Source organism: Lepidochelys olivacea, assembly GCF_965140295.1.
Source record: "Lepidochelys olivacea isolate rLepOli2 genome assembly, chromosome: 5".
Taxonomy (NCBI): Eukaryota; Metazoa; Chordata; order Testudines; family Cheloniidae; genus Lepidochelys; species Lepidochelys olivacea.
The window spans coordinates 15,548,233-15,575,352 of record NC_140415.1 but is presented as its reverse complement, the minus strand read 5'-3'; the positions used below and the strand labels follow the sequence as shown (position 1 = coordinate 15,575,352).

Here is a 27,120-nt window from a genome sequence, read left to right as displayed (position 1 = left end):
TAAGATACAGGACAAAAGAAAACACTAAGATAAATGATTCGAGGTTAGAGGACTTTGTTCAAACAGGAAAATGGAGCATGAACAAACTCCCAGGTATTCACAAAATTGCTCTGACTTTGCAGGCCATTTAACCCCCGTGTCATTTAAGCCGTGTTTATTTTTAAGGATGATTCAAACATTTTTAAGAGCGCATAAAAGAATTGTCACTAATATCCAGGACTTCAAAGCTGCTCTGGCTTTGCAACAAATTGTCAATAATCCAAAACTGTCAGTCTAAACAAGCCCAGAACGCCCTGTCCCTTACAAGCACTGTGGGGAAGAGCCCCTCTCTTACAAATCTTAGGAGCCACACAGTTGAAGAAGTTGACGTCTCCCATAGATCCCTTCTCCTCATGACACTTTTCTCTATCTAGCTAAACTAGTTCACCATGCACTGTGCAGCCTCCCTTAGCTACACACACTATTAGTGTAGTGAAAAGCCCTGTGTCAAATGCACTGCGGAGGCATGACATGTTATTTCCAAAGGACTTGTAACTCAGGTCAAATCAAAGGAAAATTTCACAAGAATACTCAAAGGCATTTTCTTTCATTGAGGGCTACCTCCTTACCATGTGTTAGCTTTTTACCCTCAGCTTTTCGGGTTGGAGAGCTTTTCAAAAGAGTCTCATTTTTAATAATAATTTACATTATTGTATTTTATTATAATAAAGTCAGTGTTTTCTTTTCAGTCTTGTGTTTAAAAATCACTTTTTTCCAGACTTCAAAATATAATATTAATAACTGGGCTGAGGCCAAGTCTGGAAAGCTGTAGCCCAGAAACTGCAAAACTCACAGTTACAAGCAACTGAATACAAGGTTAGAATGGAAACCATCACGCAACCTTAACTGCCATTCACTAACTCTCCTGCTATGACATTTTTAAATTAAACTTCCAGTAACATGTGGCACATGGAAGAATATAATGTATGGAACAGAGCTGCCTGGACTGACAGATGGGCTAGGTAATGGAGTAGAAGATAAGACTTTTTCTGAGATTAGACAAATTTTCACTGTAGTGTTTATGTTTAAATTAGGAAGCCTAAAATAAAGTTGAGATATGGCTTATGATTTCTAGGCAAGACTACAACTTTTGTTGCAGTTTTGGTTTATGTTTAACCACTAAGAATAATACAAATATCTTTCCTCTGAATGCTGAAGTAGAGATAAATTTTAGAATATTTACAGTAACCACCCAAAAATGAAAATAAGGAACAAATGTACTTTGTTGACTGATAGTTGCTTCAACTGCATTCCAATCCATGGGTTAAATTCTATAATAACTTTCAGTACAAGTTGCAAATGCTTTTATCAAGCTGATTTTGTTCTTTTTGAGAAAGATTGTTTTTGTTGACTTTTTTTTTTCTAAGCCAGCTATGAGGTTCACTTTTTCAACTATTCCAGCATTTGTAATAAAGATTCTGCAATTAGAATTTAGGGGCAGTTTGTTTAGTGCTCCATAGCTCTCCTCTAGCTATGCAGTCGAGCTGGGTGAAGTGGTTTTAGTGAACTTTGAATCCATGTGAATTTAGCCTGTGTTTAAGGTCCATACGTTTGAAGCGGCAGCCCGTGGTGCAGGTTTGCAAACAGGAGCTGAGGTCCTTGGTCATGTTCACACACTTCTCCCTTGTCCCAACAAACTCTGTGGATTCTGATGGCCCAATTAGCCAGTTTCTGTCCCTCTGCCCTCGAGTCAGGTGGCAGTCTAATTGTTTTTAGGGATGACAGCTGCTGCATTCCACAATCCATCAAACTTCTACTGGTGGAGTAAGCAGGGAAACACTATGAATTTCAATGGATGTATCCCCAAATTCCTACTAACACGCCTGCTAGAGAATCTATGGGAGTTCACGTGCCACAGCAAGAGTTTAAGCTAAGACATGCTGTGTCTCTTCCAGCTCAGCAAAGATCCAGATGCTGCAGAGTGAATGTTTCCCAAGTCTAGTTGCAGTGAGGTGCAGACTATTTCTCTACAGAGCCACTTTTATGGGTAGGATAATGGGGCTCATTTCACTGAAGAGACTGCTGGAAGGTACAGTCAAGTGGCATACTCAAAAACCAAGGTAGGCAATCTCCTGGCCAAAGAATAGGGCAAGTGGAGAGGGAGCCCAGCCCTCAAATTCGATCTCTTACTCAAGGTGAGACGTGCGAAACCCTGGTGGCTGATATAGTCCCAAGCCCTGTGGACCAAACAACTGGGTACTGTTCATGAACTCCTCACTAACTGATCTCATTACGGTTTGTTTGCAATGTTTGGCACCGTGTCAGTCCCAGGATATTAGAGAGCCAAGGTGGGAGAGGTAGTATCTTTTATTGGACCAACTTCTGTTGGTGAGAGGGACAACAAAAGTTGGTCCATTAAAAGATACTATCTCACCCACCTTGTCTCTCCTTAGGGTTTGCACAGCTCTGTTCTTCAGTGCTAACAGCAGCAAAAACTAGTTGTCAGTAAGGTTGCAGATGTGACTTGCATACCACAGAGAGCAGATTTGTGGAGTAATAAAAGGCCACCGTAATTCTTTTACCAAAACTGCCCTTTAAAAATCAGCTACAGTAGGGGACAGCATCCTATGAACCACTTCTCTCAGGCCATAGATATAACATCTATAGGATAGGGGACATGTGGACTCTGAACTCACTTAGGGTGAGTGGATATAGAGAAATTCCATCCACAGTGAAGCAAAATAGAAGGCCCAAATTGTTCCCATGTATTATTACAATGTGAAAAGAGCCTTTCTGTTTCCAGTGAAACCTTCACTTAGAGCAAGGCTATTGTGTCAATAAAAAAATAGCTTCCCTATAAGCTTCCACTATATAAACCACTAAGTATGGGGCGATACAATGGAGAGCAATTCACTTATAAGAGTGACCCAGTCACCAACTCAAGACCCTCCTATACTCTGCTATTCACAAATGATGCAGTCACCCAAACACAGACAAGTATAAGTGCCCTCCACGCTAAGCTAATGCATATTTCTCACTGTCTGTCTGTCTCTCGCGCTCTGGTTTACTCTCTCACCCAAAGTCTCTTTTCCACTGTGTAGTAAAGTTGGAGAGGCTTTGCTGTCATTACACTTCTGTATATTTCTTCTGAATACAAATTAATTTGATTTCTTACATTTTAGTGGGGGGCCCTGCTTATCTCAGAGCACGGTTCTCTGTTTGCTGAGCCTCTAGTTCAGAAGGGAGTATGTCAGTCATTGTGTACATTTTCCAGTTCACAAAGATTACAGAGCCAAAGGTCTGCAGACTGAACAGGGATGTTAGTCAGCATGTCCTGAACTTAAGACAGATAAGGGCCCACTTCCTAGGCTGCCCTGATCAGAAAGTTAACAGTTGGTGACAGTAAGTCTGTCTCTGTTCTTAAGTAATTGTTATCATTTTGTAATATTTACAGGTCTGGCTCCTTCAGATTAAAATGTAGAAAATCAAAAAGAACTTCTTCCTTCAGAAATATACACCACTGCTTTCTCCTAGACACGTTTTTTTTTTTTAAGGGGGAGGATGTTGCAGGCTTGGCACGCCATGCAGGCGACATACTTAGGGGGTGGGGGTGGGGGTGGGGGAAGAGGATATCAGTTCTGTCTTCATCTCTGTGGGCTACTACTATGTAAAAGTAAAACTACAAAATGAGCTGCACGGAGCCCTCTGATGCAGAAGTAAATCGGCTGTAAAAGTCAGCAATAAAAAGACAAATGGAGAACTTGTTCAACTTGGCTCTGGCATGGTGGGGTGGGGACAGAGATTATATTTCTCCACTCACTGTGTGAAACCAAGATTAGTGGGGGTTTTGGACCTGGATGGAGTGACATCAGAGATAGTTGCCCAAAGCAATGTCGTTTGGCTGATTGAACCTTGTGGATACTGTTATAGCTTTACACCAACTTCCAGTGAAAGCACATCTGGGACCTCGTCACTAGAAAACTATGCAAACTGAATCACTGTGCTCCTCCTCTTGCCACCCTCTAGGACTTGGGAGCATTACAACTTTTACACAGCTAAAAAGAAAAAATTGCAAAACTCTGTTTTAACCTCCTACACTTTATTTTTCGGGAAGCTCATCTACTGAGTCCCTGGAGTTTGATGACCACTTTATTCCCTGCCTCTGTGGGTGAAACGGGAAGCCTCCATAACTAAATCCTGGGATAATGGGAAAGTCTCAGAAAAAATCATAGGGCTGGAAGGGACCTCAAGAGGTCATCTAGTGCAGTCCCCTGCACTCAAGGCAGGACTAAGTATTTTCTAGACCATCCTTGACAGGTGTTTGTCTAACCTGCTCTTAAAAAATCTCCACAGATGGAGATTCCGCAACCTCCCTAGGCAATTTATTCCAGTGCTTAACCACTCTGACAGTTAGAAAGTTTTTCCTAATATCCAACCTAAACCTCCCTTGCTGCAATTTAAATGGTAACTTTCAAAAAAACCTCCTTAACTGTGTTATCTAAAGTGTAGTTTTTACTCCCAAATCCCTTTCCCCCTTCTGTTTCATTACAGGCACCAATCAGAAATAGGGGGAAGAAACACCAGAGGTTTCACAGGTGATCAGTGACTCTTCTTTATGATAAACAAAAAAGACACAATTTCATACAAGGACAACAAAAATTTCCTCTTGTTTCCTCCCTAGTGAAAACTACTACAGCCGTAACAGTACCTAGAAAAAGAATTTGAAAACACAATCATGCTCCAAATTGCCATGTTTGTGAATAATGCTCCAATAATGAGCCAGATCAGAATTTGCATTCCTACCTCCCAGCACATCTGAATCACGTGTCAGGAGCAGTAATGCATGCCCTGTTCTGGCTTATTGCTTAAACATAAAATGCTGGTCTTGTTCTTGAAGCTTAATTGTTTCTTTTGTTGCTACGGAATGAAATAAACATACAGTATGATTATTTTATACTGCTGATCAGAACTCCCTGGTTCAGTCTGAATTTTATTTGCGCAGTTGGTAGATTACAGTATCTGGGAGGAGGAGAGAAGAGGGTAGGTCAGCTTGTAATGAGGGTTTTTATCTGATATTGCTCTTGTACAAGAGCATCACTCTTGTTATGGGGAGCACTAGATATGGGGCGTGTATGTTAACATAGGTGGAGCAAGATTAGAAGATGGTATCTCTAGCACAAAATATTTCCCTAGTAAACAACATTCCTTCTGTTTTATACCAGTCATCTTTCAAAATCAAAATAGCAGTGAAAGCATCATCACTTTGCTGTTGTGACTTTGAAGATAAAAGTACAGTAGCTCTCTTTATATGAAGTTTATTTCCTATATTTTCACTAACGTGTGGATGACTATAAAATTTATGTACAGGACATTGCACTAGATCCTCGTCTCTGAATAAACAACTAAATATAATGAGTGAATTCATTATTCAGTTGTTTCTTGCTCTCAGAACCTTGTTGTGTGTGTTTTACATTTAGAGACCCCTTTAAAACTTTTTGCAATTCTTTTTCAAGACAGTTTAATTTTTCATAGCTAAGATTTTTAACAAATCTGCTTAACAAGAGATAAAAGCAGTGATTAACTTTTGAGAAGATAGTTGGCATGCTGTTGTTTCCGACAAGACAATTGGAATATCTTTGTCATTGATTGTAATATTGTAAAAATGCATATTTTATGAGGTACAGAATGAAGACAGGGCTGTAATTTTATCCATAGTACTCTACTGATATAGGCCAGCATTTATAGTTCTGTATATTGCGGGTGCCATTCTGTGCACATGTCCTCCAGGAACACTGTCCTCAGAATGCACTGATACACAGTGTGGCTGGTGTAAGTGCAGATGCAGACACAGTTGACACATGGGTGTGTTGTGGAAAGCTGCTGTGGAGACACGATTCAGTCCTGTTTCCAGGCCAGATGAGTTTCATGCACTCATTACCAAAGCATGGCTGTATTTGTAGTCTAGACAGGGCTTAATTGGCTGGTACTTCCTTCACAGTCCATTGGGGCCATTCCTAGATCAGCAAGAGAGACTGCTGCAGGGAGACCCAGTGCAGGGCTCATTTTCCAAAAAACCCACGGGTGCTCTGTCCTCACACCCAGCAGTCAGGAGGACAGACCCAGAAACTGAGCTCAGTAGTAGTAACCACACTAAGATTAAAACATTAAACTTAGGACAAAATGAAAGCACCCGCACAAGAGTTGTTTTAACCCTTTCCTTTGTGGTGTCAGTTGCAACCTTCAAAGAGCATTTACCTGTTTATAAACTGTCATAATTTGTAGAGACACCAACTTCAAAGTTCATGTTGTTGTACAAGGCTTGGACAGGATTGGCTTTTTCTTCCTATGTACCAATAGGTAATTTGTTTGGGCTGGATGCAACTCCCCCAAGAAAGCCATCACCACTCCCTTCATTGACCAAGAGAGTAGTTTTGAGCTGATATGTTGTGCCTCCTCCCCCCTTCCCCCCCCCCCGCTTCTCCCCAGATGCTAAGTGCTAACTTCCACACCTCCTGCTGGCCTGGGGAGGGAGAGATCACATTTCTGTTGCAGCTTTGTGCCTTTTTAGATTGTCGTTAAAGGGGAAAGATGTTCACTTGCTTTAATAGCCATAAAATTATGTCAAAAATCTACCTTAATTTATACAGGATGCTCAAGTCCCTTAGGATTGAATGTGGTATCAGTGTTGCAATATGGTCCCAGCCCATTTTTTCATCTGTTATATTGGACATTTGTTGCATGTTGGCATTGCACTTTCTGTCTATATAGGTATTTATATGGCTCCTGTCATCATATTGTATCTAAGTGCCTCATAATCTTTAATGCAATTATCCTCACAACACTCGTCTGAGGTAGGAAAGTCCTCTTGTCTCCATATTACAGATTGGAACTGTGGCAGAGAGACACACCAAGTGACTTGCCCAAGGTTACACAGGAAGTTTGCTGTGAAACTGGGAATTGAAACCAGGAATCTTGAGTCCCAAGGAAGCCCCTAAATGTGCAGATCTGTGTTGTGTATTCTGCACTCATTCACCAAGTCAAATTCCCATTAATGTCAAAGCAAGCTACAAACACAGAATACGCAATAGAAAATCTACTGTGTGAGGAGTCCAAAAAAGATTTTTGCCCTGATTTATATAGGTAAGTTCTTGGATTCCAAGCCAATCTTATTATCTCTGACATGCTCCTCTATAAATGTGCTCCTTTCACTAAATACTAAAACCAAGCAGAAATATATCTGTATAAGACCCTGGAAACCTCTGGGAAATCCTGAACTATCCAATATTCCTTTTGTTTTGTTTTAGCAGCCATTGCACTGCACAGGTGAAACTATGGATCTGAGGGCACTCTTAGCTTTGAACTACAGTTACAGAAACACCTGTGCTACTAATAACAGTGTTGATCCACTGTGCTCAGGAACCCCAGTCCCACTTTATATAAGCCCACGTGTAGCACCAACAGACCCCAGTCATCGGGGCGGGATCAAACTGGGGACCTCTGGAGTTTAGTGCATGAGCCTCTACAGCATGAGCTAAAAGCCATTTGGCTGTTACCTAAGGCTGTAGAGCAGACTCCTTTTATCTGTCTCTCTAAGTGGTCTCCGTGCCACTAGATGGGGCAGAACACCACACCCAGGAGGTGTGTGGGTTACACATAGATGATTTTTTTTTATTTCCTATCTCTGGCAGTATGATCTAGTTGCAATTTGGATTCAGAACAAATCCTGTTGGTATTCCAGGTCTACACCTTTGAGGAGTTTTTCCCCTCTTTACCCAGCCTGATTTGTGCATTTGGGATTCTTGATTTCCTTAAGTCGATTTCTTTGTTTTGAGTTTAGATGTAGCATATTTGAAAGGGAGCACGTTTTAAACATGATCCATTTACCAAAGCCAGAGATGAAAGTCTTAGAAATCACTTTTTTTTAAAGATACAAGATTAGTTTTGAACCACGTAAAAACACAGTAATTTCTAGTCTGTATTACATTATTTGGCTTCCATTTTAATTCCTATTACAGATTCATAGATATTAAGGTCAGAAGGGACCATTATGATCATCTAGTCTGACCTCTTGCACAATGCAGGCCACAGAATCTCACCCACCCACTCCTGCGATAAACCTCTCACCTATGTCTGAGCTATTGAAGTCCTCAAATCATGGTTTAAAGACTTCAAGGAGCAGAGAATCCTCCAGCAAGTGACCCATGCCCCATGCTACAGAGGAAGGCGAAAAACCTCCAGGGCCTCTTCCAATCTGCCCTGGAGGAAAATTCCTTCCCAACCCCAAATATGGCGATCAGCTGAACCCTGAGCATATGGGCAAGATTCACCAGCCAGACACCCAGGAAAGAATTCTCTGTAGTAACTCAGATCCCGCCCCATCTAACATCCCATCCCAGGCCATTGGGCCTATTTACCATGAATATTTAAAGATCAATTAATTGCCAAAATCATGTTATCCCATCATACCATCTCCTCCGTAAACTTACCGAGTTTAATCTTAAAGCCAGATAGGTCTTTTGCCCCCACTGGTTCCCTTGGAAGGCTATTCCAAAACTTCACTCCACCCTACGTCTTGATCAGGGCGGTCTTAAAACACATTTCTACTCAGAAAAGTAAAGTTATGAAAGGACTCTGCTTCCTGTGTATTCTGCAGAACACACAGGTCCTCTGGTTATAAAGTTAACTTCCTGGAATTCACTTAATGTAACTAGAACACATTAAAACACTTGAAGGATGGGAGTGACTTAAGGTGAAATCCTGCTTGGTGACTTCAATAGGGCCAGGGTTTCACCCTTAGGGCAGGTCTACACTTAAAAGACTGTAGCAGATGAAGACAGTACTGTGGCAACAGGAGAGCTTCTCCCATCAGCGTAGTTAATCCACCCATGTCACTTGCAGGTTTAAACTAGTGTAAATGGTATAGTCTCTGTAACTTGAAGAGTTTAAATCATGATTTGAGGACTTCAGTAACTCAGCCAGAGGTTATGGGTATCTATTACAGGAGTAAGGTTCTGTGGCCTGCAACATGCAGGAGGTCAGACTGGATTATCGTGATGGTCCCTTCTGACCTTAAAGTCTACAAGTCTGAGTCTGAGATGCCGTGGCTATGTTGACGGACGAACGGGCACATCTGAGGGCCTGATTCTATAGTCTCACTCAGACACAGCTCTTCCTGACTTTAGTCTGGGTCATGCCTGAATAAGATTTGCAGGGTTTGTAAACCAGGAGCCATATTTTTGTACTCTTGATCAAGTTACAAATATCAACATCTTGTCTGTATATTTAACAGTAAATCTATGGTTGCTTATGTGATATAAACAGTTCAGATTTATAATCAGAATAGTTTCTCCAAGCACACTGCTTTTTCATGTTGTGAAAAGCTTTACCCAGCTGTATGAGTTCTGAATGAAGAGCAAGAAGTTTGAGCTGTAAACTCATTTACCTTTTCCTTATCACTGACAAAAGTAGCATTTACTCATTACGAAATGTGCATTCTCTGCAAATCTCTAGTTAGGAAGCAATATATGTCCATTTCATGTCAATAAAGGTTATCTCTGTTTGTCCAGTAGGCTCATCTCCATTTGTGCGGTAGGAAAGCTGATGATTTGCAGCGATATATTTTAATGCCAGTGAGAAACAGGTCTAGGGATTATTCTGTTTTTCAGTTTTTAATTCCCCAAATTCAAAAACATCCAAAGGATTTTACTTATCTGTCTGAGTAGTCTATCAGTTATTTGCCTAATGATATCACATGCTCCAGCAGAGTCAGAAGCTGGAACCTTTTTATATAATTTTGTCGGTAGTTTGCTTGCTTGTTTATTCAGTGGGTTTAAAATGTCCCCTGACTTGTGTCCCAGGGTTTCAGCCTGGAAAACTTTCCTCAGCGCTGTTACTTATATGTCATGAAGTTATTCATTATCACCTGCAGCACCACCATTGTATTCTCTCCATTACAAGATAAAGACTTCACTTGTATCTTCTGGAAAACCTGTTTTGGACCCAAACAGATCTTGCAATGGCTGGAAATATTTTTCTTCCTCTTTATGACTGTGGTTCTTCTTTTACAATCCACTGATTTCCATTCTTCGGATATTTACACCTCTCTTCCAGGGCTATCATCTTATAACATGTCAACCTTATTCCGACTGTAGCTGCTTCTTCAGCACTTAGCTGAACAGTTGGCCATAGCAGTCATTCGTCATTTGGTCCATTCCTGTGCGGCTGCAGGAAGGATCGTATCAGCGACCTAAACTTATTGAAACATTTTGTCTCTTCAGATTGTAAATTCTTCAGGGCAGGGAGTGTTGTACCTGGATTTGTAAAGGGCTGTGTAAATGTACATGTTTTATTAGAACTAATAGTAAATATGTGTCATAATTACAGTCATTTCACTTAAGATGAGCATGGGTTACCTGGACAATTGAGTTACCCCACAAAAATACCATTTTCCCAAACTAATTTTCTGTACAGGCCATGCTATTGTTTAAACTATATAAAAAATGTAACCCATGCAGCCGTTTTCCATGCCTTCCCTTTTTTCACGCTTCAGGTTCCCTTTTTTTCCTCATTCTCTAGACAGACTTCCCACTTGCAGCTTCCCTCCCTCCGTGATGATCCCCACCCAGCCCACACACAGAGATCCTTGAATAAAATCTACAAATCTTGCTTTGCCTAGTACATTTCCTGTGGCTTCCTCTGTCTCTCACAACACGAGTTTTTCATAGTTGGTATCTATTCTGTAAATCTGAAAAAAATATTCTGAGGCAGACGTGGTGGACACCACACTGACACTTAACTGAACCACGTCAGATAGGCTGTCTGTCAGCAGCAAAAGGAGAAGCGATGCAGATATTGCTGATGGAACCAAAGAGAGAGGAACAGTATGGCCTCCCCAGAAAGAACTGAAGTACCACTTTCAGGGATATCGTCTGGTAGCCTAAAACAGCAGATGAGAAACAGCCTTCCAGAAATGATGGAAAACCAGATACCTCCAAAGCACATAGTCGTCTTATACATTCCAGGGAATGGGTACAAAGTACAGCTGTTGCAACACTTTGATTGGTCAGCTATTAGTTTGGCATAAATTGAGACTGTTGGGATAAAGTCTGGGAAAAGAGCTCCTAGGTTTTTCTGGGCTGTTTAGCTGGTCTTCTTGTGCAGATGACATCTTTAACACCTTGTATATTGGCATATTTGTGGGGGACTGACATGCTGTAAGAATAGATAAGCCTCATTATGTCATTCCAGTACATTAAGTAGCCATGTAAGGATAAATTTTCATTGTAATGCATATAACATTAGCAGTAAGGCTTCACTATCATGCTGAATCTTTAGCTAATTCTTTTTGCTAACTTTGATGAATTGCTAATGCAGAGTCTGATCACACAGCTGCTCCCCACACAGCACTCCTATTAGCAGAGGCAGTATCAAGCCCGTAATTTGACAATATGCCACAGGGCTGCTAAATGAGACTAATGGTACAATTTTCAAAAGCACCTATGTCCCATATTCAAACTGATTTAAGAGTTTCAGTCTCCCTGAAAGTCAACAGGAGTTTGGCTGTTAAGTGCCTAAGTCTCTTTTTAAAATGGGACTTAGTTTAATGTTTTCAAAAGCACCTAAATGACTTAGGAGCCTGCATGTCTTGCAGTTGCTTTCTAGAAACAATATACATATACAATATTTGAGAAAAAGAAGTGTCTCTAATGTCATATAGGTAACCCCATATTTTCATACTTTGCCCTTCCCCTGTTACTGCCCCAGTCCATGTGACTGGGCCAGCTTTTCATCCAAAGCAATACCTAGGCTATTATGAGACCACCTATACCAATTTACTCAGTCGTAGACCAGTTCTATCTGCCATTGCTTACGTTTTGTTTCTAAATGGAGATCATCCACTGACATGACATTGAGCCCTAAATCATAACTTTATTTTTTTTTAAATGTACTGAGGAGGTATTGAATTTTAATAAGCATTAGCCCCTCTGGAGCTATGCTGGGGTAGTCGGCTACTCGTGATACTATCCTTCACATCTTTAGGTGCAGGAGGAAAAATGTTGTTGAACTTTTGCGGTAGCAAAGTTATTGCAGTTTATTTCTACATCTGTTCATTGGACTTCCTGTGGTTTTTCATCGAGTCGTATGATAGACAGCTCAGACAGTCTGTAGCTCCTGCTCTGTCTAGTTATACCGCTGCTCCAACCACTAAATCTGACTTCTGCTTTTTCTAGCAGAAGAAAGCGAGATAGGCCACTGTGGTAGGTTGATTCATCTGAGCTGATAAATTTGCTGTCTGGATCGAAGGCTGCAGTTAAAATCCTAGCATTACCCCAGCCTTTAAAATTCAAAGCAACTGAATGTCTTTAGGATTGTTTCTGTTTTAAACTAGCTTGGCTTTATTGGATTGTCTTTGCTTAATGAGGTAGTGGCTGCCTACAAATGCATAGAATGCCCAGACCTGTTTAGGTCAGGACAGTAAGTTCAAAGACTAATTGCAAAAGGGCAGGTGAATAATAATTTGTGTGCATTCTACATGCTTTCTCTTAGTTGAAGGGTGTAGCTGTTAGCCAGCTGAGAGAAAGCGCAAGTGAATAGAGCTAGGGAGAAAGAACTAGGTGCTGATTTGTCCCTGGACGAGATTTTCAAAAGTTATTAGTGATTTTGGATGCACAGCTTGAAGTGTCCTAGGCTCGGCCTCTGATTTTCAGAAAGCACTGAGGACCCAACCTCTGAAAATCCAGGCCCTTTGAAGTAATTCATCTTCGGTATCCAGAAACTGAACCATGCAAAATCAATAGCCATTTCTGAGAAATCTTGGCCTCCGTGTTTGTTTTTCCAGTATTCAGCCAGATTAAACGGAACACAAAAGAAAAAAGATTAACTCCTTCACACCATGAAAGATTCTAGAGTGACACTGCACACCCTGGGCATTCACCCATCTCTTCCCAGGAGACAACTATACCAACCCTACCAAAGACCACGCACACAACAGTATTATCGGCCTCAACCCAAACCATACCACATAACTAGGAAATCACGCTAGACCCCCTAAGCGCAGACAAAATCAAGCTCAAGCAACCACCTCCCACCCATTGGGGAATAAACAACAATTTTGAAACGTTGGTTGAGGGTCTGCATGACCACTCCTTGATTCCACCACCTACTTGCCCATTTGGCCACCGCCTCCAGAGTTTCCAACATGCCTGGCAGCGGATTACACAGGACCGCTGGGTACTCGAAATAGTTCAGTCCGGTTACTCTATCCCATTTATATCCTACCCTCCTACCCTTCTCCCTACCGCTTCCCTCTTCAGGGACCCCTCTCACAAACACTTACTTCGCGCAGAAGTGGTGCACCTTCTTCAAGGTGCAGTGAAACCTGTGCCGACACAACATCAAGGGAAAGGATTCTACTCCCATTACTTTCTGACCCAGAAAAAGACCGGGGGATGGAGACCTATACTAGACCTATGCCGACTGAACAAATTGGTGAGAATACAAAAATTCAAGATGGTCACACTGGGCACAATAATTCCTTCACTGGATCAAGGAGGCTGATTCACAGCCCTCAACCTACAGGACGCTTATTTTCATATATCAATTCATCCAGCTCACAGACACTTCCTACGATTCACAATCGGTCACAACCATTTTCAATACAGAGTTCTTCCTTTCGGACTCTCCACAGCACTGAGAGTCTTTTTCAAGACTCTTTGTTCCTGTAGAACCCGGTGTGGCTAGAACATTAGACTGGAAGAGTTTGCAACAAAAACAGTATGCTGCTTTCTGGGTTTTTGAGTACATAAGCCATGGCCTCTCCACTTTGTCACCATTGGGGATTTCAAGCCAGTAATGTGTTGGATGGAAACTTCTATTTTCATTGTCTTTGGGGAACATGAAGTTTTTCACTTGCTGTGGCCCATGCAGTACAAGGAAGTCCCTCAGACTACTACTCAAGTGGGTCCACAGTCCTGGATCATCTAGACGTAGGGAACTAAACTCAGCAGCAGCTGTTTCTTGCGCCTCCACCACACTCTTCTCTGATCTACACTTTTCTTCAGGAATGTGCATGGTTACATCCATTTGAGATGGAGATATGGATGTAGCTGCCAGGTCACCTACACTCTGATTAACTGGAAGATCAGGCATCTCCTCACCACTCACATCCTCCCTGGGGCCAGAAGGCTCACCGTGAACATTTGTGTCTATGTATCTCAGGAGAGCTCCTTCCTGTTTAGGTAGAAAAGCTTCCTTTGCTTTCTTTTTCTGAATGCTGCCCCAGAGGGGCGTTTTCTTCTTTCACTCATGACTGCTGCTCTGTGCCAGCTATAGTGGCTCTCAACACTCAGTTGAAGGGGACAATAAGCAGGCTGGTAACAGGGCCTGAGTGAGGGAAGATACCAGCGTCTTAAGGGCCTAACTGGCTCCTACTACTTCAGTTGACTGCCTGTTCTCAGGTGGGTTCACGGAAGCAGCAGGAATCAGGAAGCTCCCTGAGAAGCTGGTGTTAATCAGTCCAGGCTCCTGGGGGTGCTAGAGAGGTACATAAGAGGATCCTCCTCCTCTCTCTCTCCCTGCAGCTCCTGCTGCTTTATGTTATTCCATCTCACCTTTTCTCCTGCCTGCCTGTTATGTCTCTTGTGCCCTCCTTCCTCCAGCACAGCACTCCACCCTCTCTGTGCATCTAGAGCAGAGAGAATACAGATGCACGAGCAGCAGACACAATTTTCTACACACTGGGTCCTAGTGGTGCCCCCCACAGTCTGGCACCTGAGGCAACTGCCTCAGTTCACCTCATGGTAAGGCCAGCCCTGTGGAGGGGCCACCATTAGGAACAAGATGGCTCAGTCTCCACACACATTCACTTCTTGGCCTCTTTGTTGAAATTGCCAGAAAGGGTGTCAGTTCCGATAGCCTTTTATGCATGATGTGGATACCTTTTCACATTAGGCCACCAATTAGTTTGACACAGTCCACTAAACGGCCATTGATAATTATACTTCCCTTACGGAGGCGGGATTTGAATTAGTCAGCTAGAAGTGAAAAGCTCCATATCTCATCATCAGCCCAGTGAGCCATCCAATGTCTACTGCTTAGGTATTTAATCAAAGTCTGGTCATATCTGTCATTACTTGTACTCATTTTGTGAAGACATAACGGAAATTGCATGCCGTAACTACAAACCATAGAGACGCTGACATAAAACATAGATATCTAAAATCTCATTATTGACATCTAAATTTTCAAGCCAAACCTGAAAAATTTTCAGGAAAAAAAGTTCAGCATGACAATGAGACAAATTTGATTGCAATGGGTTATAATTTCTAATCCTTAAATTGATTATTTAATTGCTACCGTAGTCACAGTTAATGACAGCACTGATCAGTCTGAAGAAAGTCTTGATGAGAAAATCAACAAAAAACAGCTATTGGCAGAAAAATTTAACACCATCAGGAATATTCTACACTTTCCTTTCAACTGAGAGTAAGTGGTATAGGGAGAGCTGAACATCTCAGGCACTGCTGTTGATAGTTCTTAAGCCATGACTTGTGGGGGAGGAATATATATATATAATATATATAGTTTTGTTTACCTCAGTAGCAGCATTTATTATAATTTATGTTTTATCCTTTCATTTCAAAGGATCCAAAACCACTTTAATAACATACATTCTCAACCCTGAAGCACAACCACCTCTGGCATGGCAGGTGGCAGCTATTTAAGGACTTGTCTACACTAGGAAATTTAATCATGCTTTAAATATGAGTTTTAAGCATTGAGCTAGCTGGTGCAAAACTGAACATGGTTTGGCCTTGTCTACACTGACCACAAAATCAGGAAATAATTAGGGGGAATGCAGAGGATCAGCAGGATGGAAATTTGGAGGAAGGTAATTCTTAGGATGAGAGGTCAACATACCAGAAGTATCCTCGAGATACCAGGATGCCAGGGGTAAGGTAGATGAGAAAGACTTGAGATTTTGGATGCCAAGAAGGAAGGCAACACGGGATTTAGTGAAAAGTGTGGGGTGCTAATGGGCAAGAGATTTTTAAGGGGGTTGTAGGTCATGCAGGAGTCCAGTAGGTTTTGGGAGTGGGTGGGGAAGGAGTGACACTTCAGGGAACTGAGGATGGCATGAAAATTGGGGATACCAATGGAGTGTGAAGGGATTCCCAGGGAATCCTGAGGGTAGAAAGGAAAAGAGAAGTGCCTGGAAGACTGTAGGAATGAGGAGGAATGGGGGATGCCAGTAGTTGAAGGGAAACCTAGGGGAGCATCAAGGGAGGATGAAGAGGGGATGTGAGGCAGATGCCCGGTTACTGTGAAGTTCACCAGGACAGCTCAGGGAGTGTTATCTATGGGAAGACATGAAAATATGCACAGCAGAGTTCTAAGCAAGGAGAGTGTGGGTTGGGGATGATGGATGAAAAACAGGGCATTTGGAATTAAGGAGGGAGAGAGTGAAGTGAGAGAGGAAACACTGGGAAGGAGAAGTCTGGAATGCTTGGCAGAAGGAAGGAGCAAATGTTGGGTAAGCACAGACTGGAAGGATGTGGTAAGCAGGAGAGATTTCTGGGGCATAGTGATGGCATTGAGAGTAGATAATGAGTGGAGGAAATAGGAGGGAGACGGGAGAGAAGAGGATGAGAGATGAAAAGATTTGGGAAGGGGAACAGACTGGGAGGAGGAGATGAGATTGGGGAGATTTAAGAGAAGGGAGGAGATTGTTGGGAAGAAGAGGTGGAGGGAATAAGATTGGTTTGAGGCTGTGAGAGGGCTTTGAAGAGGAAGCTGCTCTGCCACAGACTTCCTGAGTGAGCAAGTCACATAGGCCATGTCTACACTACAAAATTATGTTGACCTGTGTGATGTCGGCATATAACTATCGCAGTTATTATATCGCTTGTGTGTGTGCTCCTTGTGTTGGCAGTGTGCATCCACCAGGAGCACTTGTATCAACACAGAGTGCAGTGCACCGTGGGTAAGTATCCCACTGTGCAACTCGCCACCGTCCAGCTCAGAGTGTTTTGGGAAGTTTTTGCAATGCCTCAAGGGAGTGAAACAAGTCGTTCAGGGGTGACTGGGAGCAAGCGTTCAACTTTACATAAGGCAGTGTTCTCCATCCCATAATTTCATCTGAGTCCTGTAGTATTTCACACCTCTTTTCAAAATCCCTGCAAAATCGCATGTCCCTTCTCACTGTCTGCCATCTATGACAGAAGCATAGAGCCCGCACAGGTCTGCACTATTGTCATGGGCGTCACAAGCACTCGGTGCCTGATTCCGCAGCGTTTGCAGAGCTGCAAGAGGAGCTGCAGGGAACGTGACAATTCCTTGGAGGCTAGATTGCTGTGGGACATAGGAAGAAACAGCGAGAAGCGGAGCGACGTGGCTGGGAGCTGGTAGAGTGGAGCAGGCTGGGCCAGGTTGCTCCGCTTCCCACCGCTGCCGATGAGTGTGGGGTCGCTGGGAGAAGAGGTGGAATGGGGGCGGGCCGGGGCAGAGCAGGGAGGAAGGGTAAGAGGTGGGGCAGAGGGTGTTGTCCGGGGCCCCACACCCCACTAGGGATGGCCCTGCCTCTTGCAGTGGGTGCAGCCCGTGTGGGGGAGTGGCCGAGGGATAGGGCTGGTCACCGGGGCTGGTGCTGCCGCGTATGCTTCAAGCTAAGGCCAGACTAGTTTGTGGCTTGTTGGATTCACAGTATAGGAAGGTACTGCTTGCATCAAACTACTATATTACATTCACAGTGATGACAACACAGGGAAATATCTGAAATAATAATTTCCATGTTTTTGTTGCTCCCTAGAGCACAAACAAATAAGATGAATAAATGTAAATAAACCTGAAAGCCAAGGGGCCAAGAAAACTCCATTCTGTAGAGAGAAATTCCGATGGGAAGAGTCTTTTGGGCCAACACGAGGAAGCACTGACAGTCTGAGCTAGAGAGAGGTGATAAGGTATCCCTTCATTATTAATGGGCAGAGGCTTCTAAGCTATTGTCATCCTTGTTCTAATCATGTTGCACCATGGCAGTTTATTCTTAGCCTTAGCCACATTCTTATAAATAATGAAATGAGCCATGTTTTATCTTACCCCAATGATTACTGTAATGTGGCTTTTATCTGCATCCCTGCCAGACTGTTGACAGAGGCAACGTTTAGAAGTAGATAAGCAGATTTGGTGCCCCAAATTTCATGGTGCCCTACGCAGCTGCATATGCCTAAGGACGGCCCTGCCTGTTGTAGCCCTTCTCCTACATCCCCCAAGCAATCTGCTCATAGATGTCCATGTTTCTATGGCTGAATCAGAGCTGTGTCTTCTCCCCACAGGCCCAGGAGATCCAATACGTCCTGTCTACTCCAGGCAGCAGCGAGTCTGGAGCACATAGCCAGCAGGGTCAGCTGGGCAGTTGCACTCAACAGTGGAGAGAGCTGCTAGGTGTGCTTGTCAAACTGGGCAACCAGGAAAAGGAATTCCAAAAATGCACGGAGTTTTAAAGGGGAGGGGCAGCTTCCTGTGTACCTGACCCCTGGGCAGTGGAGTTCACAAAAATACCAGAGCGGTCCGTGTGGGACGTTATAGGACACCTCTTGCCAGCCAGTGATAGTCAACATATATAACAGCAGTGTCCACTCTGTTGCTACATCGACCTAATTACATCAACCCTGACTCTACACACTCGGGGACATGGTGTTATTAAGTCGGTGTAGCAGGGCACTTACATCAGTGTGCTTGAAATTTAAGTGTAGAAACATCCACAGCTAGGTTGACGTAAGCTGCCTTGCGTTGACCTAACCATATAGTGTGACCAGGCCTTAGTCTCTCTGTGGCTCGATTCCCCATCTGTAAAATAGGGATAATAATCCTGTCCAACTAACGGGTATTGGGGAGAAAAATATACCAAAGACTGTGGGGCTCTCAGATACTCAGTAATGGGGGCCGTATAAGTACCGAAGATACCTCTGTCTTAGGGCGTATCTATACTAGGATCAGAACCAAACGAGTTAGAACTGCGTTTAGGATTGTAGCTCTCTCCATCCTGATCCCACTGTGAGCAGAGCCATCGTGTGCCAGTCTAGAAGAGGGAGTCAGCACATACTGACAAAGAGCAGCGCACAGCAAGGTGTGCTTGGCATTGCTTTGAATGTACTAAACCCGACACCTTATACAAGCCCAAGAGCATGGCTGTTCGCTTTTCTGTCCATCTACAAAATGTTCCTAATACAACACGCTTCAAGCTAAGGCCAGACTAGTTTGTGGCTTGTTGGATTCACAGTATAGGAAGCTACTGCTTGCATCGAACTACTATATTACATTCACAGTGATGACAACACAGGGAAATATCTGAAATAATAATTTCCATGTTTTTGTTGCTCCCTAGAGCACAAACAAACAAGATGAATAAATGTAAATAAACCTGAAAGCCAAGGGGCCAAGAAAACTCCATTCTGTAGAGAGAAATTCCGATGGGAAGAGTCTTTTGGGCCAACACGAGGAAGCACTGACAGTCTGAGCTAGAGAAAGGTGATAAGGTATCCCTTCATTATTAATGGGCAGAGGCTTCTAAGCCATTGTCATCCTTGTTCTAATCATGTTGCACCATGGCAGTTTATTCTTAGCCTTAGCCACATCCTTATAAACAATTAAATGAGCCATGTTTTATCTTACTTACCCCAATGATTACTGTAATGTGGCTTTTCTCTGTATCCCTGCCAGGCTGTTGACACAGGCAACATTTAGAAGTAGATAAAATGAATAAATTGCACAATATAAAAATAGGTCCATCTCTTCCCCAAAAAAAAAAAAAAAGTGCTTATTGATAGTCAACTAATAGGTGCCTTGTTAGGAACTGTCTATGCTGACTTTCTGGTGGGCTGACTTTCTGTCCTGTACATTACACTAGAGGAGGGAAGAGAGAAAAGAGACTGGAGACTGTGGACACAGGCTAACTGGGGACGGGCTGCATGGCACATCCATGCTATGTTAATTCTGGAAAGTGTTTTACTCGCAGATGGTACAGCAGAGCACCAGACATTGTGGAAATGATTGTGTGCAGTGTAGTTGTAGCTATGTCAGTCCCAGAATATGAGAGAGACAAGGTGGGTGAGGTAATATCTTTTATTGGATCAACTTCTGTTGGTGAGAGAGACAAGCTTTCCAGCCACACCCAGCTCTTCTTAAAGTTTAGGAAAGGTACTCTCAGCATCACAGCTAAATGCAAGATGGTAACGGGCCACTCTACCTTGAATGGTCCCTTAGAATGCGTCCTAACTACTTATGCTAAACAATCTGTTCCACCTTGCAGTTACTGTGACTCTGAGTACCTTTCCCAGACCTGAAGAAGAGCTGTGTGTGGCTCAAAAGCTTTCTCTCTCACCAGCTGAAGTTAGTCCAATAAGAGATATTACCTCACCTACCTTGTTTCTCTAATTGTGGAAATGATACAGTTTGGCCAGTAATTTGGGGGAGAAGGAGTTATCTGTGTGTGAGGATAACAGGGTAATAAGGCTCTCAGATGGGAATAGTGTGAGAACTTAAATAGAATGGAATACATATTTAATGCATTTCATCTGAAGGGCTCAAATGGCTTTACAAGCAATTTAATTAGGCCTCACAGCAGCCCTGTGAGATGGATTAGTACTATTCTCTCTTTAAAGATGGGGAAACTGAGGCACGGGAAATTAATGACTTGCCCAAAGCCACAAAGTGAGTTATTGGGAAAGCTAGGAATAATATACAGGAGTCCAGGCACCCAGCTGCCCTAATCTAACCACACTTCTTTCCTCAGACCACACTTCCTGGAAGGAGAGCACTAGCTTCTATACTGGAGACATCTGTGTATAGAACAATCTTTAAAAATTGGAGAAATAAGTCAATTTATCATAACATTCCTGAAAACAAATCATAAAGTATCATACAGGTTCCTAGGGCCTGTCAAAATGAGTCTCTTCTCAAGGACCTATGGACCATAATAGCATAATTCATTTTTATATTGACTGAAATAGCCAGGTCTGCATGTGCATGGACAGCAGTGTTGACCTGGGGCTTCTATATCTTACAGTTTTCCTTTTCGCAACTTTTTATGTTTGTAAGGTTCCATCTGCTTAGCGTTAGTTAATGGCCCATCTCGTGTGTGACTCCTGGAGATCTACTGAAGCAGCCAGAGCGAGGTGTGTAACCAACAGCAAAGGGCTAAATATAGCACATGTCAATATAGCATACATTTAAAAGAGAAAACTCTGCTGGTCTTTTAACCTCCTTGTTAAGTGTATTTTCCTTTCAGGTCTGACGGTTCAGTTCCCTTACAGCTCTTTTTATCACCACTTACTTGAGCTCTTACGCAGTCTACAGGTTTACGAATTGATGCAAACCCTCACTCAACAGACTTTTTTCTTGTTGTAGAAATTCCCAGAACTGAAGTTTAAGTATGTGGAGGAGGAGCAGCCTGAAGAGTTCTTCATCCCCTATGTCTGGTCCCTGGTGTACAATTCTGCTGTGGCCCTGTACTGGAACCCACAGGACATCCAGCTTTTTACTATGGACTCTGGCTGAGGGAGAAGAAGCCAAACAGCAGAGCCAGCTCTGCTCTGTCTTATTACAAGCAAAGAAACTCGAAACTGCGTGTGAATATGTGACCCCTCCCAGCTTGCGTCCTCTAAACCTGAAGCTTAGTGAGAATAAAGCTTGCTACTATTGTACAGTGCGACTTTGACATTTTGGTACCAGACTGCAGGAGACACACTGGAAGCAGATTGTGGTGTGGGAGAGAAACTGACAAGCTTGGTTGCAAACTTTTATTTCTATTTCGTAAAACCTAGAGCTTCTCCAATGAAAATGAGGCCTTAGACATGCAGTGTGATGTTACCACCACCAAGAAAACTGATAGCTTTTACAACTAAAATGGGGGAATGGGAAAATCAAGGGTGTTAGTTGATTTGGAAGTGGCATTTATGTTTTTATTACCTTTGACTTCTTTGAGTCAAAGTCTTTGAACACTATCGTTTTCTACAATGGACTGTTCATCTCACCCGTACCACGTCTCCTCTCATGGCCATTTATTTTGGTGACATTGTAATGTCTACAGTCTCTAAAATATCCATATTAATGTCATCTGCTTGAACTAGGCTGCATTTTAATCAAATGAGGTTTCTAGACAGAGAGAATACTGTGCTGTGTGGGGGGTGGTTTTCAACTGGGAGATTTTTCTTTTGAAGAGCTATCAAAACACTTTTGATGGTTAATACTCTTTATGGGGCTTGAATCACTAGCTTCCAAAGGAAAGTCCCTCGCAGACTCACATTATGGTACTTCTGTACAAAAGATTTTCCTGGAAATTGACCACATAAACAAATCTCCAGAGAAGAGTGTTCGAGTTTGTAAAAGTAGAGCTATGTCACGTAAACAGTTTGTGCACTTTCAGCAGTGTCTGATGGGAATCCCTAGTGAAGCTTTATGTTAAAAATCCCCTTTTTGCTGCTAAAGGGATTATAGCAGAGGTGTGGTTTTAACAGAATGTGGAACACTTTAAAATGAATGTTTTAAAGTATTCTTTCCTGGTGTACCTAGCTTAGTGAAAATAATTAAAATACTCTCTCCGCAGGTAGAAAACTGAAAGAAATAGGTTGACATTATTTTAACAGAATGTCTTCTCCCCCCCTCCCCCACCCACATGTCAAGGATCTGTTTGTCTCTGGGACAAGCTCCTGACAGTGTTCACTTCCACGTGCTCACAGAAACTCCTGCTACACCTTGGGCTGCTTTGTGGAAGTCTCTGTCACTAAATCAAGTGTACTGCATGCCAAAATATAAAGATAAGGGAGTTCGTGCTTACACATATATGGCAAATCCCTTAATTCACTGCCTGACCCCGCATGTTCTGTTTATAGACTCAGAGGATAGTGCACATTCGCTTTCTCACACAATCCTCTGAGTGGCTTTAAACAGACTTTCCTGTGCTCATTTTCTTTTGCTGAAGAAGCTGGAATTGTACCTTTTTTTTTTTTAACCTGCTTGTTTGGAAGCAAAGTCCTTTTGGACAAATGGAACTGCTGGGTTTTCAAAAAACTCCTTTCCCTATTTAATTAAAACCGTAAGTACAAAGAGCTGTGCACAGCATAAGCATTCCTAGTGCTTTCAAGTAGAGGTCATTTTGGGAAGAGGCAACATGAAGACAGGAGCTGCGACTCTTCTGAGTGTAAAATATGGGAAACAATTGAACTGTGACTGAAGATATGGGTATGTTTGTGCTACATTTTGGGGTTGTTTGGTTTTTTACCTCTCTGAACAAAAGTCAAAGGGGAATGAATGGCTTTTGTGTTTGCTGTAGTGATTTGTAATTTTACCTTTAAATAAAGGACTAGAGTGTTTGTGAGCCGGGAGAGCTGCACGGCCTTTAGAATGGTCATTCTAACAGTGCACTTTGAAGTGTGGATTCTGAGACTAACTGGCTGGTTCAGTTCTTCAAGTCACTTAACCGCACTGAGAGTCTGATCCTGGCAAGTAAAGAGCATCCTCCACCCCCATTGATTTCAGGGTAGCTGGGGACATCGAGGACCTCCTGGTTATTGGCTGGTGTGTCAACTTTGAGAAAATCTGATTTTCTTTAAAAGAACTTTATATAAGCACAGGGGTGTATAAAGCAGCAATCTGATATAGGTAGGTCAAACAAGACTACTGAATTGATGAAGGAGTCACGTAATAATTTCAGTTTGTCCTCTTAATGACATTGCACTAATGTAAACAAGAAGCATGCTTGTTCCAGTGCAATACTTTTCTTGTGCAGTTAATTAAAATGCAGTGCATATGAAGCCAGCAGGTTTGTAACAGCGGGAGCCAGAATCCAAAGTTGAAGCAGTAGGATGAAATCCATCCTAGTATGATTAATTCTTTCAAGTTTCCGAGCATTATACAGGTATACAAATGTCTTGGAGTCTGCAGTCTGACGCGTTCACAAATACTCTATTTTCCTTCAGATCTGTAAAGTACCACCTGAGGGATCCTTTTCATTATTTTTGTGTGAAAGATTTATTATGTAGTAATAAAAAAAAAACAAAAAACCACAGACTGTTGTATTTGTTTTGCATAGTAATTACTTACTGCACATAACACTTGGCCCCAGAGGGTTTGGGTTTTCTTTTTAGACTTAACATGCATGCAGTTTTATAACGTTATCAGTGGTTTCCAATACAGAGAACTAGAGTTAATTTTACTAAATAAGAGATCATTTAAATCCTGCATTTAATATGAGGAATTAAATTGTGTTTATTCTTTCCTGTTGCTCCTGGACACACAATTTCAGTAGATGACCTCTCCCCCACCTTGCTGTCTTCTTACCAGAATCTCAAGCCATATCTATACTAAAGAGCTAAGTTTTGTCAACTATCATAAGTTGCATTAATAACATCGGTAGAGCATGTCCACACAACACGCCTTGTGTCGGCTGAGCACGTCCACAGTCGTGGCTCTTGCATCGACAGAGAGAGCGTTGCATCGTGGGTAGCTATCTCACTGTGCGACTGGTCACCCTTTGCCTCTGGGAACGGTGGGGTTGCCGTCAAGGATGGCGTGCTGCTCCTTATAGAAGTGGCATGTCTTCAGCACTGCGTCAGAGTGACCGTTGGCCTCCCTTGGCTTCTGGTACGCCTGCCTCAGCTCCTTGACTTTGGCATCACACTGCTGCGTGTCCCTTTCATGCTCATTCTCCTGCATGCCACGAGCGATCAGCCCACAGGTCTGGAAGTTCCTACGGCTGGTGTGAAGCTGTGGTTGCACAGCGTCCTCTCCCCGTATAGTTATGCTATTGCTGGACCGGTACTTTTCAGACACTGTCTTAGGTTGGTACGGTTTCATTGCAAATGAATTCTTTCAAGTATCATGCTTAAAAGTGGAAGGTACTGTAACCACCCACGCACTGTACATTCACTTATAAGCTCTCAGATAAATGAATTATGTTATTGTCCCTGAATCGCTCCAAGTCACAAATCAAATACACTCCAGAATAGCCAAGCTGGGACAATTTGAATGAAAGATTTAAAGAGAGAGATTTTAAATGCTGCTGAAACACTGCATTAATCCTTCATCATCACTTTAAAAACTGCCTTAAAATTAATCTGGAATGAATGAGACTTGGCAAGGCTGGTGAAATGTTCAGCTGTACATGAAGTTTTCACTGAACGGCTTGGCAAACTCAATGGCAGACTTCAATCTTTCTTAAGTTAATATTTGTGCTGTTGAAAGGTGCCAGATTTGACAGCACTGGGGAAAATGGGAGTCCTCTATTTCAGTGGGTTTCAAACTTTTTTTGTGGTGACCCAGTTGAAGAAAACTGTTGATGCTTGCGACCCAACGGAGCTGGGAATGAGGGAGTTGGGGTGTGGGAGGGGCTCAGGGCTGGGGCAGAGGGTTGGAGTGCGGGGGTGAGGGCTGCAGGGTGGGCCCAGGAATGGGTTCAGGATGTGGCAGGGGACTAAGGGCTGGGGCAGGGGGTTGGGGTGCGGGAGGGGGTCAGGGCTCTGGGCTGGGGATGCAGTCTCTGGGGGGACCAGGGATGAGGGCTTTGGGGTGAAGGAGGTGGCTCTGGGTTTGGGGGCGCTCAGGGCTGGGGCAGGAGGTTGGGGTGCGGGAGGGGGTCAGGGCTCTGGGCTGGGAGTGCTGGCTCTGGGGTGGGGCCGGGGATGAGGACAGCACTCGGGGCAGGGACAATACGCTGAGCCTCGTGGCCCGCTGCCTCGGAGCTGGACCTGCTGCTGGCCGCTTCTGGGGCGCAGCACGGTGTCAGAACAGGTAGGAACTAGCCTGTCTTAGCCGGGCAGCACTTGTGTCGGGACTTTTAACAGCCCAGTCGGTGGTGCTGACCAGAGCCACCACAACCCAGTACCTTACATCTGGGTCACGACCCACAGTTTGAAAACCACTGCTCTATTTAGTCAGAGAGCAGCTTTAAACTGAGCAACAGCAGAACAAGATTGACTACATGTAGAATATTCAAGTGTGATTGTCTAAACCCCCTCTGAGGACTCTATGAAATGCTCATGGTCCCCACTACTAGGCTACAGCTCCACCCTACAAAGATCTCCACTAGCAATGAGAGGATAGTTCAATCTCCTACCATGCCCAGTAATCTCTTGGCTTATTTAACGCTGCTTGCCAGCAAGGCTGCTACAGATCTATGATGAGGATGCTGATCCGCTTTGACCTGGACCAAGACCACCAACTCATGGCACCAAAGAGTAGTTAGATGATGCTCATTCACTACCAACCTGGGTTGGATTCAAACTAGGGACCTAATAATAGCAAATGATCTTATCAGTTAGTGCTTTTCATCCCAAAGTGTTTTACCAAGCTATGTACATACTGGGGGGTCACTTCATCCTGGACTGAACATCAGAACAGGCAAGAGGGCCATGGAACCTTCAACCAGCACAAGGGGGCAGGACCTTATTTTTGTATTCATCTGAAAGCTCCGATCTCCTACTCCCCAGCCTTTTACATTACATACATATGGAGGCTTTAATTTTAAAAATCAGTCACCTAAGAGCTGACTGTGGAAGTGGCACTTGAACATTTATGCACTTAAGAAATTCTCAGTACCAGGGGCTGTTTACACATTCTTCAGTACTGTAATATTATAGGCCACTTAGCGTGCTAGGTGATCTACATCGCTGTATTAAACATGCCCATTCATTGTTTTTACAAAACTTGCATTTTTTGCTTTGAAGCTGTTCATCATTCCATTCTGTAAACGCCTTGGCAGCAGGAGTCTAATTTGTATATTTTTCCCCCCATTGCAAAATCATCCATTGTGCTCCATCCCCTCACAAGGGTGGACAGGAGACCAGCCACATCCCCGAACATCCACCTCTGAACACTTCAAACCTGCTGCAGCAAATCTTAAAGAAGACTGGAGAGAGAGAAATGAAGCCACACTGAGGAAAGGCAGGGAAGGAAACCATTTGGCATTTGTGTCGCCCCTGCTTAATGGTATGAGTTTCTGTAGTCCTCTGCTACTCTGCGGGGTGGTTGCAAATTCAGTAGATTTACTAAGCGTGCAGGTTGCTGCTTATTTTTTATTTATATGTGTTATACAAGCATTTAGAGGCCTCAAAAGGGATCGAGGCCCCATTGTCATACACACAATGGATA

The 27,120-nt window shown here is 43.1% G+C and overlaps 1 protein-coding gene across 3 annotated transcripts in view; it reads left to right on the top strand.

The window, feature by feature from the left end:
* Positions 1–21,677, top strand: part of DYM (dymeclin) — a 385,616-nt gene extending 363,939 nt beyond the window's left edge. For all 3 annotated transcript variants that reach the window (XM_084627911.1, XM_084627912.1, XM_084627910.1), the window contains one exon: positions 21,382–21,677. In XM_084627911.1, coding sequence (XP_084484037.1) covers positions 21,382–21,531 — 150 coding nt within the window. In that variant the 3' untranslated portion in view covers positions 21,532–21,677. The remainder of the gene's footprint in view (positions 1–21,381) is intronic.
* Positions 21,678–27,120: the final 5,443 nt, after the last annotated feature.